The sequence below is a fragment of the Mya arenaria genome, chromosome 13, assembly GCF_026914265.1.
Source record: "Mya arenaria isolate MELC-2E11 chromosome 13, ASM2691426v1".
NCBI classification, from domain to species: Eukaryota; Metazoa; Mollusca; class Bivalvia; order Myida; family Myidae; genus Mya; species Mya arenaria.
This window is the reverse complement of record NC_069134.1, coordinates 27,199,673-27,215,356: the sequence shown is the minus strand read 5'-3', so window position 1 is coordinate 27,215,356 and position 15,684 is coordinate 27,199,673. Positions and strand designations below refer to the sequence as shown.

At 36.9% G+C, this 15,684-nt stretch overlaps 2 protein-coding genes across 2 annotated transcripts in view; one reads left to right on the top strand and one right to left on the bottom strand.

The window, feature by feature from the left end:
- Window positions 1-669: 669 nt before the first annotated feature.
- On the bottom strand, window positions 670-3,360 carry LOC128215175 (ribosome-binding protein 1-like). Its single transcript, XM_052921887.1, has 4 exons — window positions 3,352-3,360; window positions 1,765-2,454; window positions 1,352-1,616; window positions 670-1,118 (listed from the first exon to the last, which is right to left on the bottom strand). Exons 1-4 carry the CDS (start codon window positions 3,358-3,360, stop codon window positions 670-672), a joined length of 1,413 nt encoding a protein of 470 aa, XP_052777847.1.
- A 4,123-nt stretch (window positions 3,361-7,483) lies between these two features.
- The window catches only part of LOC128213954 (leucine-rich repeat-containing protein 74A-like), a 32,401-nt gene continuing 24,200 nt past the window's right edge, over window positions 7,484-15,684 (top strand). The window contains exons 1-5 of the mRNA XM_052920077.1: window positions 7,484-7,652; window positions 8,391-9,070; window positions 10,309-10,505; window positions 13,541-13,648; window positions 15,370-15,463. Coding sequence (XP_052776037.1) covers window positions 8,404-9,070; window positions 10,309-10,505; window positions 13,541-13,648; window positions 15,370-15,463 — 1,066 coding nt within the window. The 5' untranslated portion in view covers window positions 7,484-7,652; window positions 8,391-8,403. The remainder of the gene's footprint in view (window positions 7,653-8,390; window positions 9,071-10,308; window positions 10,506-13,540; window positions 13,649-15,369; window positions 15,464-15,684) is intronic.

The window sequence follows — 15,684 nt, the reverse complement described above, 5'->3', positions numbered from 1 at the left end:
GGTTACACTTGATAGACAGGGGCACACTATAGGCTACACCTGATAAATAGGGGCACACTATAGGTTACACCTGATAGATAAGGACACACTACAGGTTACACCTGATAGATAAGTACACACTATAGGATACACCTGATAGATAGGGGCACACTATAGGTTACACCTGATAGAAGTTGCCTTCACCCCGACGAATATCTTAGAAATTGCTTCAACCCGACGTATATCTGAGAACTTGCCTTCACCCTGACGTATATCTAAGAAGTTGCCTTCACCCCGAAGTATATCTGAGAAATGCCTTCACTTCGAATTATATATTAGAGGATTCCTTCACCCCGACGTATATCTGAGAAATTGCCTTCGCCCCGACGTATATCTTAGAAATTGCTTCACCTTGACGTTTATCTTAGAAGGTTCTTTCACCCTGACGTATATCTTAGAAGTTGCCTTCACCCGACGTATATCTTAGAATTGCCTTTACCCCGATGCATTTCTGATAAGCTGCCTTCTCCCGACGTATACATAAGAAGTTGCCTCCACCCTGACGTATATCTGAGAAGTTTTCTTCAAATGACGTGTATCTGAAAAGTTGCCTTCACCCTGACGTATATTTGAGAAGTTGCCTTCACCCTGACGTATAACTGAGAAGTCGCCTTCACCCTGATGTTTATCTTAGAAGTTGCCTTCATCCTGACGTATATCTGAAAAGTTGCCTTCATCCTGACGTATATCTGAAAAGTTGCCTTCATCCTGACGTATATCGGAGAAGTAGCCTTCATCCTGACGTATATCTGAAAAGTTTCCTTCACCCTGACGTATATCTGTGAAGTTGCCTTCATCCTGACGTATATCTGAGACGTTGCCTTCACCCTGACGTATATCTGAGACGTTGCCTTCATCCTGACGTATATCTGAGACGTTGCATTCACCCTGACGTATATTTGAGAAGTTGACTTCACCCTGACGTATAACTGAGAAGTCGCCTTCACCCTGACGTATATCTGAGACGTTGCCCTCACCCTGACGTATATATGAGAAGTTGCCTTCACCCTTGCGTATATCTGAGAATTTGCCGTCACCCTTGCGTATATCTGAGAAGTTGCTTTCATCCTGACGTATATCTGAGAAGTTGCCTTCACATTGATGTATACCTGAGAAGCTGCGTTCGCTTTGACGTATATCTGAGAAATTGCCTTCACATTGACGTATATCTGAAAAGTTGCCTTTAAATGACGTGTATCTGAAAAGTTGCCTTCATCTTGACGTATATCGGAGAAGTAGCCTTCATCCTGACGTATATCTGAAAAGTTGCCTTCACCCTGACTTATATCTGTGAAGTTGCCTTCATCCTAACGTATATCTGAGACGTTGCCTTCATCCTGACGTATATCTGAGACGTTGCATTCACCCTGACGTATATCTGAGACGTTGCATTCACCCTGACGTATATCTGAGAAGTTGCCCTCACCCTGACGTATATCTGAGACGTTGCCTTCACCCTGACGTATATCTGAGAAGTTGCCCTCACCCTGACGTATATATGAGAAGTTGCCTTCACCCTTGCGTATATCTGAGAATTTGCCGTCACCCTTGCGTATATCTGAGAAGTTGCTTTCATCCTGACGTATATCTGAGAAGTTGCCTTCACATTGATGTATACCTGAGAAGTTGCGTTCGCTTTGACGTATATCTGAGAAATTGCCTTCACATTGACGTATATCTGAAAAGTTGCCTTTAAATGACGTGTATCTGAGAAGTTGCCTTCACCCTGACGTATATCTGAGAAGTTCCCTTCACCCTGACGTTTATCTGAGAAGTTGCCTTAACATTGACGTTTATCTGAGAAGTTGCCTTTACATTGACGTGTATCTGAGAAGTTGCCTTCACATTGACGTATATCTGAGAAGTTGCTTTCACATTGACGTATATCTGAGAAGTTGCCTTTACATTGACGTTTATCTGAGAAGTTGCCTTCACATTGACGTATATCTGAGAAGTTGTCTTCACACTGACGTGTATCTGAGAAGTTGCCTTCACATTGACGTTTATCTGAAAAGTTGCCTTCACATTGACGTTTATCTGAGAAGTTTCCTTCACATTGACGTATATCTGAGAAGTTGCCTTCACATTGACGTTTATCTGAGAAGTTGCCTTCACATTGACGTTTATCTGAGAAGTTGCCTTTACATTGACGTGTATCTGAGAAGTTGCCTTCACATTGACGTGTATCTGAGAAGTTGCCTTTAAATGACGTGTATCTGAGAAGTTTCCTTCACCCTGACGTATATCTGAGAAGTTGCCTTCACCCTGACGTATATCTGAGAAGTTGCCTTCACATTGACGTTTATCTGAGAAGTTGCCTTCAAGATGACGTGTATCTGAGAAGTTGCCTTCAAAATGACTTGTATCTGAAAAGTTGCCTTCACACAGACGTATAACTGAGAAGTTGCCTTCACCCTGACGTATGAAACAATTGCGTAAATGGTACAATTAAACCGTAAGAATTTGTTCATTAAATGTGTAAAGCGAATTTAAAGAAGATAGACTTACCGTATATAGTGTAGACGTTTCTAGTTTCCACCTGCTTACTTATATAAGTAATGTAGTTTACCTTTATCAATCAGAACTTGTTATACATCGTGTTTTTCTCTTATTTAGATAGTTATGAATTTATCAGAAATCGGTTACCATAGAAACAATAATAATTGTGGAATATAGACAAACCTGCAAGTTCAATACCGGCTGAAAATTCTTTCCTCTGTAACAGGACACGGCGTCAAATATGTTAGCTATATAAAGCTTCTGTTGGTTCCAATAACTGGATAGTTTTTCATTACTGTAATTGAATATGTAGTGCAGACAGCTTTCTATTTATTCTAAATTCAAGAATCTTCTAAAAGCCTCTTTTTTAAATCGCTGTAATAGGAATACTTTATCTAATTTCATCTCGACCAATGTAGGTGTGTCGATGTCAACCGAGCTTTGTTAATGAAAAAAACAGCATAGTGGGTGCTAAGAGTTATAGAAGTGACTACAGATTCACTGGGCCGACTATTCATAACTTAGTTTAAGTTCAAAATGTTGTAAACGTCACTGTTGTTAACTTGTTTTGTCAAATCGTTACTGCTCAGGACGTGTGTAATTTATATGCTTGTGGTCTGCTGTATTTGTTACAAAGTTTGTGAAGACTTTTTCAGATGTACTTGTTTCTTTTAAATATATGAGTACATTTACTATATATTACAATATATATACTGTTTCTCTTTAAAAGTGCAATATTTCATTTGCAGGCCTTTTACCCATCTGCAACTTAATTTGCAAGTGTACGTGTACGCATGACCATCCCACTCATACCAGAGTCATCAGCCTAGATCCTCCCAGTTCTAGTAACAGATTTGTTTTGATATTGAGCTTTTCGCGAAGCACCTTGTTTTGTATGCGACTTGTGAAAGAAGACGGTAGGACTTGCCCATCAACCTGAGCACTTTAAGTACCATAAGCAGATGTTTGTTTTGTTATTGAGTTAAGTGGCGGAACACCTTGTTCTTTCATGACTTTTGAGTGAAGATGGAAAGATTGCCCATCAGCCTGGAGACTTCTAGTTCCATAAGTAGATATTTGTTTTGTTATTTAGTTTAGTGCGGAGCACCTTGTTTTGTGTAAGAATTGTGAATGTAGATTGAAAGATCGCCCATCAGCCTGGAGAGTTCTATTTCTTTAAGTAGATATTTGTTTTGTTATTTAGTTTAGTGCGGAGCACCATGTTTTGTGTAAGACTTGTGAATGTAGATTGAAAGATCGCCCATCAGCCTGGAGAGTTCTATTTCTTTAAGTAGATATTTGTTTTGTTATTTTGTTTAGTGGCGGAACACCTTGTTTTGAATAAGAGTTGTGGAAGAAGATGGAAAGACCGCCCATCAGCCTGGAGACTTCTAGTTCCTGACATACAGACAGATACAGACAGATACAGACAGTCAGACAGACAGATACAGAAAGACAAACAGACAGACAGACAGACAGACAGACAGACAGACTGATCAAATTGTTATCATATGTAAAGAAAGGCAATTCAGCGTTGTTGTTTTTTGTTATATGAGATTTTGACCACTAAATTAAAGATGTACCATCAACATGATCGTTGCAAAATTACACCAATAATACAGTTTATTTCTATTAAATAATATCCAGTAATTTATATAAAATTATCAGTGAAATGAAAAAAAGCATATATATGATTTAGGTACGGATTTAAAATATTAAACTTTATAAATGTTCTTTTTCAATTAATAGTTGAAAAGGCGCCATAATATCGCTTTTATTTTCGCTTAAAATCTTGCGTTTCTTTTTAATAGAATCAACAGAAAAAATATTGAAACACCAATAAAACACTGCATTTTGTTTATTTCAAGGGCAGTTTCTTTTTAATACATTGATATGTATCCTCCTTAAATATTACGAGAAAAACGTAAACAAGTTATCACAGCTCAGCGCTCCTTTTGGATTTAGGGAGTATAATTTTCACGGTTTGTTGCCAGCTCTTAATATAATTTTACCAATATAACCATGAGACGTCAATAAACATGTTTAACGGACATTTCGTTTTACAGTCTGAGTCATGAATGAATATCTGAATTTTAAACGTTTTGGCAATTTTCTTTTCGGAATATATTTTGGTGACCGTTTTGAAAAGTCGTGCAATGTACATCAGCCAATTAAATTCCAGTAAATTATAGTCGGTTTATTTTTCTATACTCATCAGTGTGTGTATACCACGTGATAAATTACGTCATAAATGCTACGTCGGAAGGCAACCTTTTGCTTAAAATGGAGACTTAAATCAAAGATAACTTTTCTTTTACTACAGAATTTTACATAAAACAAAGGGCAGTCTATGCCACTTAAAGAGCCCCACATTCGTTTTATAAACGAAGTTTGATATGGTGATTAGTTTCATCAAACACTTCGACAAACCTGTTTCCAAAATAATGTTTTCACAGTGCTCCGTCAGACGGTCGTATTTGTGAAAAGGTTTGTCGAAGGGGTTTAAGAAACTACACTCTCAATCGAACTCTGATAAAGACCGAAGGCGGGGCTCTGTAAGCGGCGTAGACTGCGCTTTGTTTCATTTAAAATGGTGAAGAAATGGTAAAGTAATATTTGTTTAAAATCTTTATTTGAAGCTAAATATTGCCTTCCGATATAGCATTTATGACGCAATTTATCACGTGGTATACACACATCGCCCATAAACAGATATGATTTAAACTGGTATGTTTAGCGGGGAAACTCAGATGAGAGAGCAACATTATTATTGCGTTTATTCTTTCAATCTTTTAAACCGATGTATTATCGGCCCGCATTGACACTTGTTTTGGGGGAACACCGTGTATGCCGATTTTTGGACCGTCTGGTGTCTAGTTCCTTAAAGCTGCACAGATTGAACATTTTGACGACTTTTGTAAATTTTGTCTTCGAACAAGGCAATTTATGCGAAAATGCATGGAAACCAGTTATATTAGACTGCTGGCAAAATACGATCGCAGATTTTTAATTCAAGTTCAAAAATTGATGTTTTATATTTTTTTCTTAAACCTTTAGTAACGCGTTTAGCCATAAAAAAATCAATGTTTGAACGAAAATATGAAAGTCTGCGATCTGATCTTTGGGCAGCAGTCTTTTATCAGAGGTTTGCAGATATTTACGCAAAAATTTGCTCTTTCCAAGACAAAAAATATTTGTAAAAACGGTAAATCTGCGAGAGTGCAGCTTTAAGCGCAACCATTAAAGTGTAAGCTTACTTTATGTATGATGTACTGTTTGACATTTCCTTGACATATAAGTTATCAACAAGCGAAGAATCGGTCCACTGTATACGTAATGGCCATTTTTTCAGACTTCCATCGTAGAAAGTAAGATCTTAGGTGTGGTTTTCAATATTTATCTTAAGTAAACCATAAAGGCTTAGTTTAAGCCTTCCATAAGTGACCTGCCTCCCCCCAAAAATATGTGTTAAGTACACAACCTCTGTGTATTGATCTTAATCTACTTGTCTTGTGCCCTCTTATCAGATCTCAGATCTGAGTATCCTGCTGTGCATTTTTATCATAGAAATGGACCCCAAATGACCCTGAGCCAATAAACAAATACACAGGAAATTGGCCCCTACTGTGACACCAATTCAATCAGCAAGATACACAGCATGAGATTATGATGCCAAACATATCTTAAACTAGGCTTTTAAGGTCATACATCATTGACTTCATTGACTCTTTTGGTCAGTTATCAATAACAAGTAATCCGATTAGCTAAATCGTTCTTAGATCTAATAAAGACCGATATTGAATACCAGCCCAGGAATTACAATTAAATAAACCCGCAAACCGAACTATGAGAACGTTTCATGTTTCTTTTCTTTATATCGAATTATCATTTAAAGTAAACACATAAACAATTCAATATGAATCACTTGCTCTGGTTGTTTTAATGTGAAATATATGGCACAAGAGAATTTGCAACAAAGAAAGTCATCGATTTCTAATTATGGAAGATTATAGTTGTCAGGATTAAATCGAAATTAATTGGCTTATAATCCTCGCTATAACATTTCGTTAAAGGTTGTAGGTTTGATGTTTTCAAATATAAAACTGTTTTTGAAAAATGGTGAAAATGTTCTATATATCAAAATTACCTTTAGTGTCTGCAGCATTTGGATATGCTTGTTGAAGTTATACAAATACATGTTTCAACAAAGAAATCTAAAATGGCGCCAGTATGATCATTTTAAGAAACACTGGAAAAAAGTGTCTGCAGTGTAAAAACTTAATACAGAGACCTGAACCAAACGTTCATGTACAAGTTGGCATTTTTAACAAAACAAAAAAAATCGTAATGCAACAGTCAATTTTAACCACGACCCCCTAATCCGGAGAAAAGAGAGGACTTTGACTTTCGGTCCAGCTAATCCCAGGTAAAATCTCCGCCCTGCGGGGACAAACTGCTGGTGAAAATCCCCACAACATCCCACCTCTCCTCGGGGACATCATAGGTAAGGCCCATTCCCTGCTATTTTCGGCGCGAAAACAAAACCACAATATTTAATCGGCACTGCGCGGCCACCTTGAGGGTAAAATACGGCCCATTTCCTCCCGCTATCACAGGGATACGCCGGACCTGGTGCATAAATATAAACATATATGCCCCTCAAAAAAGAGAGTGCCGCTTTAAAAACAATTTCTCAATCGAAGGCTAGATTGTACGATAATGATATAATTGACAATAAAAACGAGATTTTGAAGCAATTTTCTCCATATTGACATATTGTATCATTAAAATTTTGGTCTTCAATGTTAATTGCATGGTCTGACGCGTAATTAAGTATTTATTTGATTTTATAGTGTATGAAAAGACCGCTGTCTAATAAGAAATTCAAATTTATTTGGATTATGGTAATACGGTTTTAGAGACCCGATAACTTAAGCCACAGCGTATTTTGGAGTTGGTTTTTAATCCCATTTATAAACATAAACTACAAAATTGTTGAAAAATAACAGGTTAATAGCGTGGACATTTTGAACTATTGTGATATGCTTCGCAATGACTGTAAAAGACACAATCTAGTTTGAGGAATTATAGGATTGATGCCATGCTAAATAAAGGTATGCTTTTACTATAGAACATTGATCACGGTTAATGTTACAATTGTAATCTTCATTAGTTGATTGTAAAACCTGTTCATTAAGGGTGACATCAAAGCAAAAGAATGTTCTATAATTGTTATTTGTCATTGTTTTAAGTTTGCTTCTATAGCGCAATAAAACTCTGAAATTGTCAATCGATTTTCATACTGCAGCTATGGTGATGCAAGTAGGTTTCTTAATTACGATCAACACATGTACTGTTGGGTCCATACTGTAATTAATATTCCATCATCGATATGATCACGGCTTGTTTTGCATAATGATTGCATGTATTTAGTTGATGTGTTTTTTTTTATTGTTAAACCCATGTATAATCTTTAGTTCGTCCTAGTTGAAGATCACTTTCGATGCAACTTCATACACTAACGTTGTTATAATAAATATCATAATTATTTCTTTATTTTTTTGATATTGATGATGATAATGATGATGATGTTGATGTTGATGATGTTGTTGATGATGATGATGATGATGATGATGATGATGATGATGATGATGATGATGATGATGATGATGATGATGATGATGATGATGATGATTGTGGTGGTGATGGTGATGATAATGATGATGATGATGATGATGATGATGATGATGATGATGATGATGATGATGATGATGATGATGATGATGATGATGATTATGATGATGATGATGATGATCTTATTGTTTTCTTTCATCCATATTCATCTCTTACAGACGAACGATTAAAATGAGCGCTCCTGGCGTGGATATGTCGCGGGGAAGCACGCCTCATCTGCCCCCTATAGACGCTGGATACGACACTCCGGGAAGTGATTACATGAGCGCCATGCGTGCTAGACAGACGCTTGCATCTGGGTCCGACAAAGGAAGCTTTTGTCACGTGAAAACCAGTTCAGCCAGGCGGGGCGATGATCCATTTGTTAATAGGAAAACGACAAATTGTGGATGTTCAAGGGAACATGATATCACAAATATAAAACCACAGGAGAACGGACAAGATCCGAACGAAAAACTCATGTTAAGTCGAAAGTCAATCGTCCGCGAGTTGACGATGCCGGCTACAAATTTTGCAAAACATGGCGTTGCAGGAAAATCGGCATCGGATGCGGGGGCTTACGCGTGCACCAGCCCTCATAAGCACAACCATCCCGGAAGTGGTAGCACAAAACGCCGGATGTCGGTAAGGTCCATACCGAAAATTCGGCTCACGACGGCCTGGAATGCACCACCGATCACGGACGTCCGCTACCAGGAGGCAAAGCGGCGGCTCATGGAGGGCAGCGGGAAGTTCAGCGGCCAGATGAGGCGCTACTTCCGGGAGGAGGTTCCGTGGTGGGAGCAGGTGCCTGACAGCGACGACGATGACTACGACACCGACCTCGACACACACATAGGTGAGCAATTGGGTCTCAAAGCGCATATAAGGGAACGAATTAAAGAAGAAGAAGACTTTATTATGCAAACAAATCTGACAAGATCCATAGCATAGCAGAATTAACAACAAAGTATAATAGTAATATACTGGTACAGCAAGATGTCATCTGGCATAATAAGTTTACATAATATATTCAAAATAGCAATATGAAACGTATATACTTGAAGGAAAAAAATCATTTCGGGAGAGACAACATGTGTTCGATTCAATTTATATTAGGTAAAAGCACGTCAGTCATATACTAAATGGCGTCTTATTTCAAAAGCCTTAAAAGTAAATGTGGCAAGATTTATTAATTTGACTGAACTTTCACTATTTATCAATTGCATAAACTTAAAGAAACTTGGATTACGCCAAAAGTAGTTGTTCATATATTTTAAGAGTTAGCTTGTATATGTTACGTGTGAAATAAGCGCAATAAACGACTCTCGGCATTGAATGCCGACCTGTATTGACATACGACAATGAATGTCGAGTTGTCTCGGAAAACGACATTCAATTTTGCATATCGAGCTCGACATACGACATTCAACAATGTCGAGCTGGCTCAACAAACTACATTTATATTGAATGTCAGTCCAGCTCGATATTACACATTCATCATGGACTGTCGAGCGCGACATTTTACATTGAATGTCGAGCAGGCTAAGCAGTTCTCACATCGAAATTGAACATTTTAGTTCTTAATTCAAAAATGTATGAAAAATAAATTTCATTGGCGTAAATTGGAAAATTGCGAGGGAAAATACAATACCATTTTGCGATATCGTTTCAAACAATCTGTCCCCGTCATTATGAAGTAACACGGGAACTTTAAACTGTACCAGGAGTGAAAATAACAACGATGAATATAACAGCAGTTAAATATAGATTATATTTTTTGTGTCTGTGTAAGATCGTTTATTTAACGGAATGAGCACTTAAAGGTAGCCACAAGTGAAATATTCACTTTTGGTGTTCACGAAGTCGAAAAATAAAACAGTTGTAAAAACGGCAAATCTGTGAAAGTGCAGCTTTAACTCTAAATTTACTGTATTTCTAACAAAAGTTGATACACAGCGGTTTTAAGATGTACTTGCTTATTTATAAATATGAGAGCTCTTCATTAAATAGGTCACGTTAGAAAGTTAACAACGATGTCGTTAATCACGTTGTTAACGTTAACAAAGTTCTCAACGTATATTGTTCTTTTTTCAGGATTTGCGCTAATTGCAGACGAAAAATCACGAGAAATCATTCAAGAGGGCATGTTTCCGGAATACAAGCAAGAATGCCGGAAGTACAAAAGTAATCCGAATTCGTACTTGATGCGGCATGGCTTGGACGACGAGGTTTCCATGAAACACAGATATCTAAACGAAGGAGATTCCAAAACAATTTCAAATCTAGTCAAGGTAAAACAATATTATTTATTTGTTAATCAACTATCACGTATTTGACGCGATACGGGGACAATCGCGGCACCAATACCAGACAACTGAAGACAATATATTGCCAAAACCAAATTCGGCCAATATCAACCAAATTCGGCCAATATGAGTTTCCTCCGTTTTGATTGGCTACAAAACTCGTCAAATATCGGATTTGAGAAATGGACCATTTGATTGGCTGTCGAAACTCATATTATATGAGAAATATGCTGGAAATTATTTTAAAATGTAGCCATTTTGTTTTCCGCTTTACCGACAGTTTTGAAAAGTTTGTGTTTCGTTATAACCTTTTTGGAAGTCTTCAATCACTTTGCGTACGGTTTGATATTACAGTTGTATTTAACCCGTTGGTGGATTTTACCACTATTATGTTTTGGTACACCGACAAAACGGACGACGTAGATGAAAACATTTGACGTTTTGGCAAAATATTTACGAAACTAAGACGTAAAGGCATGCTTCCTTAGACTGCACACTGCTTCATTCATAAGTATGTGCTATGCCACTTAGGATGCCTGTCAAAATCAGCATATGCAGGTCTGGAAAATCAGACACCATGAATGAGAAACGAATAACTACGGCTTCAATGTGAACTTAAGGCAAGTTAATTGAATGTTTTTAACCAACATGTCGTACCATATGTAATAGTTAATTAATAAAATACTTATTAAATCGGTGATTTCATATTGGCCAAGTTTTTTGTCCTCGGTCAGATTTGTTTGCCTTCGCCCTTTCGAGTTCAGGCAAATACAGCTAACCTCCGTCACATAAATCGGCCAATATCAGTAGGTGTATACCATTTGATAAATTACGTCATATATACTACGTCGGAAGGCCACAATCTGCTTAAAATAAAGACTTAAATCAAAGATTACTTTTCCTTTACTATACCATTTTAAATGAAACAAATGACAGTCTATGTCGCTTAAAGAGCCCCGCCTTCGTTTTATTTGATAAGGTGATAAGTTTCATCATACACTTCAACAAACCTGTTTCCAAAATAATGTTTTGACAGTGTTCCGTCAGACGGCCGTATCGTGGACAGGTTTGTCGAAGTGTTCTAAGAAACTAAACTCTCAATCAAACTCTGGTAAAAGACCGAAGGTGTGGCTCCGTAAGCGGCGTTTCATTTAAAATGGTGAAGTAATAGTAAAGTTATCCTTGTTTAAAGTCTACATTAGTAGCAAAGTATTTCCTTCCGACGGCATTTATGGGGCAATTTATCACGTGGTATACACACACTGCAATATGAAATCCCCTAATTAATAATAACATAAAATTTCCTCATTAAACTTTAAACTATATAACATTATGAATTTCTCCAATTGTAAAGACTACAACGGACAGAAGCAAACTATATTTATGTTTTCCTAGCTTGAATTATTCTATATACAATATTACAGTAGAGTTGTTTTATTTAATCGAAGAAGATTTCAAAACAATTTCAAATCTAGTCAATATAAAACAATATATCTCCTTGCTAAACTTGACGAATCTATCAAAAGTCCATTACGAATTCATCCAATTCCGTTAGACTTGTCTCCAGTCGAGTCAAAGACTACAGCGGGCAGAAGCAAACTATTTACGTTTTCCTAGCCTGTATTATTACTATATACAGTAACACAGTAAAGTTAAAGGAAACTTGACTACGGGGTGCTTTTGTCCCTTGTCTCGAAGAGTGAATCAGCATGTGTTCATTTAAAGCACACTTAAGAAGTACTGCAAAGATGAATATTTAATTTTAACATATTGTGCAAAAATAAATTCATAAATACTTATTTTTTTAAGTATTCTTATTAAGCTCGATTATTTCAACACAGACTTTTTCGTTCTAGCAGCCAGTTTAACTATCACATTTGTTAAAATCTTAACGAGGGATGACGTCATCTCTGGATCTTAATTTTACTATTTTTACAATTTCAGAAATGAAATAATTTTGTGCGTTTTTAATTTCACTTTGTGATGGTTTTGGTTCCGATTTACAATGGTACAAAGGTACTTGTGAGTAGACGTTAACCATGATCTCAAAATTAGTGTTCGGTATCCGGTCATTCGATTAAAACAACCATTTGGCAGGACGATGAAGGAATGACGTCACCATTACGTCATATGTACTTCCGTTGTGGAAAATTCTCAATATTTTTTTTAAATGTTTTTATGATTGATAGACATGTTTTCACATGCTTCAATACACTGTAAATCAAAAATATCATTATACCTGAAACTTTTATACCTTAAGTATCTATTCTTGCTTGATTTATCATTTAGAGTAGAGATTAAAGCATAAACCGCTGCCCTATAGTTGAAAGGTCATTTTGGAAGAACCGTCATGGCGGACGGTGCAATTTTTATTGTTTGTTTTTCAAGTGGAGTGATTGTTCTTAGGAATAACTTGACCCCCCTTTTTTATTGGCTTAAAAGGTAATTTAAAGCTTGTACTTTAAGAATATATGTGGTTATCATAACCTGCATTCGCTCGAAATGCCTTTACATGTTGTCTAAAAATTATAATTTTACATTAAATTACATTGAATTATATAGGGAATAACAATGGTGGTGTGTAACCTGAAAGAGTAAATGGCATTCGGAGTTCCTTTGCCGTTTTATCGAAAACAACCTCGGATATACGTCGGTACATTAGTAGGACTAGTTCGTAAATTTATCATTTTTTTAAATTATATCATTTATTAAATTTTCTGTCTTGGAAATAGCAAATTGTTGCATAAATATCTGCAAACCAATAATATAAGATTGCTGACGAAAACCCCCAGATCGTATATTATTATATTTTCGATAGAAAATTCTTTTATGGCTTATACCGTTTCTAACGTTTTTGAGAAATATGCATAAAAGATCATTTTTTAACTTTAAAATAAAAATCTGCGATCTTATTTTGTAAGCAGTCTCACATAACTGGTTTCCATTGATTTTTTACAAACTCGAATCAAAGGGAATACAAATTCTCGTGTGTGACGGCGTGTTCGGTTTGCATGTTCCAGAATCATCTTACCCTTGGCTGTCTCAACCTGGACGACAATGGACTTGGGCCGGAGGGGATGCGCCATCTAAGCCTCATTTTGCATGGCAACGCACATCTTACGGAGCTGGTAAGTATTTGGTTTACATTCCAACTATACAAGTTATGATTTTTGATGTGGTCGTCGTTCATTGGCGTTGCTGGCCACAAGCACTGCCACTGGCAATAATGACATATGTGGTTAACAGTTGAACTATACAAGCTATGATTTTTGAGGAAGGTTGCATTTGTCTGTTGCCGCGGCCGGCAACGACCATGGCCGCTGTCAATAATGACATATTTGGTTTACAGTCGAACTAGTTAAGATTTCTAGTTATGATTTTAAATGTAGGTGACGTTTGTCTGTTGCCGTGACTGGCCACCAATATGACAGCCGTCAATAATGACATATTTGGTTTACAGTCGAACTAGTTAAGATTTCTAGCTATGATTTTAAATGTAGGTGGCGTTTGTCTGTTGACGTGGTATGGCCACCAGTATGGCAGCCGTCAATAATGACATATTTGGTTTACAGTCGAACTATAGAAGTTATGAGTTTTGATGTAGCAGGCGTTTGTCCTTTTGCCGTGGCCGGCCACGACCATGGCCGCCGTCGATAATGACATATTTGGGTTACAGTAGAACTATACAAGTTATGATTTTTAATGTAGTTGGCGTTTGTTTATTGGCGTGGCTTTGTCACCAGGCTGCCGGCAACCGTCTATAATGACATATTTAGGTTACAATCGATCTAGTTAAGATATTTTTAAGTTCTGATTTTTAATAAAGGTGGCGTTTGTCTGTTGGCATGGCTTGGCCACCAGTATGGCAGCCGTCAATAATGAGTATTTATTTTAATGACATATTTGGGTAACTATACAAGTTATTATGTTTGATTTAAGTGGCGTTTGTCTGCTGCGGTGGCTAACTACCAGTATGGCAGCCGTCAATAATGACAATGTTCATAATCTATAAAAAAAATCAGAGGAGCATATATGGTATACGAGCTTCTTACTTGATATGGAAACTGATGCATATTCAATTTCTTACACTACATGGTTTTATTGTTTAGTTTAAACTTATTTATTATACAACAATTGTGGAACAAGTTATTGCAAATTTATATCAATCACTCTCGTTCTCACGTTATAACGCGAGTGTGTGGTCTGTTTTGTAAGAGAAACCGGAGTTACTGGTGGACACCCACTTGTCCAGCTTGATGACCACATACCAAACTCACATGCGCACATGTCGAGAATCGAACCAGGGACGTCTTTGTGGGAATCAAGTTCTCTAACCACTGTGCTGAGCGGACAACCCGGTCAATTTATTGTTCAGCATATACGTTTATTTCCGTGTTACCCCTGATAAATTGTCACGCCTCCAACATACATGGCATAACGCCATTTGTCCAGGACTGGTCACGCGGTGACCCTATAATTTTCCATATTGGGTCACCAAATTTATATCGTACCAAAATGGCTTCTATTTTCTGACTCCGTTGAACATTCCGATGCAAAAATGAAACATTAAATTATGTAAAAAGGTTGTCGACGCGATTAATACGTTACGGGGTTATTAGGTGATCCAATAGGGGATATACGGGGCCCAGGAAACCGTATTCAGGTTCGAGCTTCGCTCTTACCCGATATGGTTTCCTTTGCCCCGTATATCCCATATCGGGTCACCTTCGAACCCCGTAACTTTAATATATACCTGATATAGTTACAATCGTGTTTGAAGATATATAGTAAAGCGACGGTGAAACATCATATAAACATTTGTGACCGTCCTTGCCGTGGGTTATTACAGGTGCTGTCGCGGAACAAACTGAGCCCTATGGGCGCAAAGCAGCTCCGCCTGGCCCTCATCCATAACAGTTCCCTCTCCAGACTCGACATTTCCGGTAAGCCGCCATTATGGAGGATGGTTATTGTATATATATATATATATATATATATATATATATATATATATATATATATATATATATATATATATATATATATATATTTATATATATATATATATATATATATATTTATATATATATATATATATATATAAGTCTTGATTGTATGTAATTGTTCTATTTACCATAGTGGTTTATAGGTATAAGTATGGTAT

Coding starts and splice junctions, on each gene's coding strand:
- LOC128215175 (XM_052921887.1), bottom strand. Junction 1,617..1,764: donor CTTCTCAGATATACGTCAGG/GTGAAGGCAACT, acceptor GATATACGTCAG/GATGAAAGCAACTTCTCAGA. Junction 1,119..1,351: donor AGGCAACGTCTCAGATATAC/GTTAGGATGAAG, acceptor GCAACTTCTCAG/ATATACGTCAGGATGAAAGC.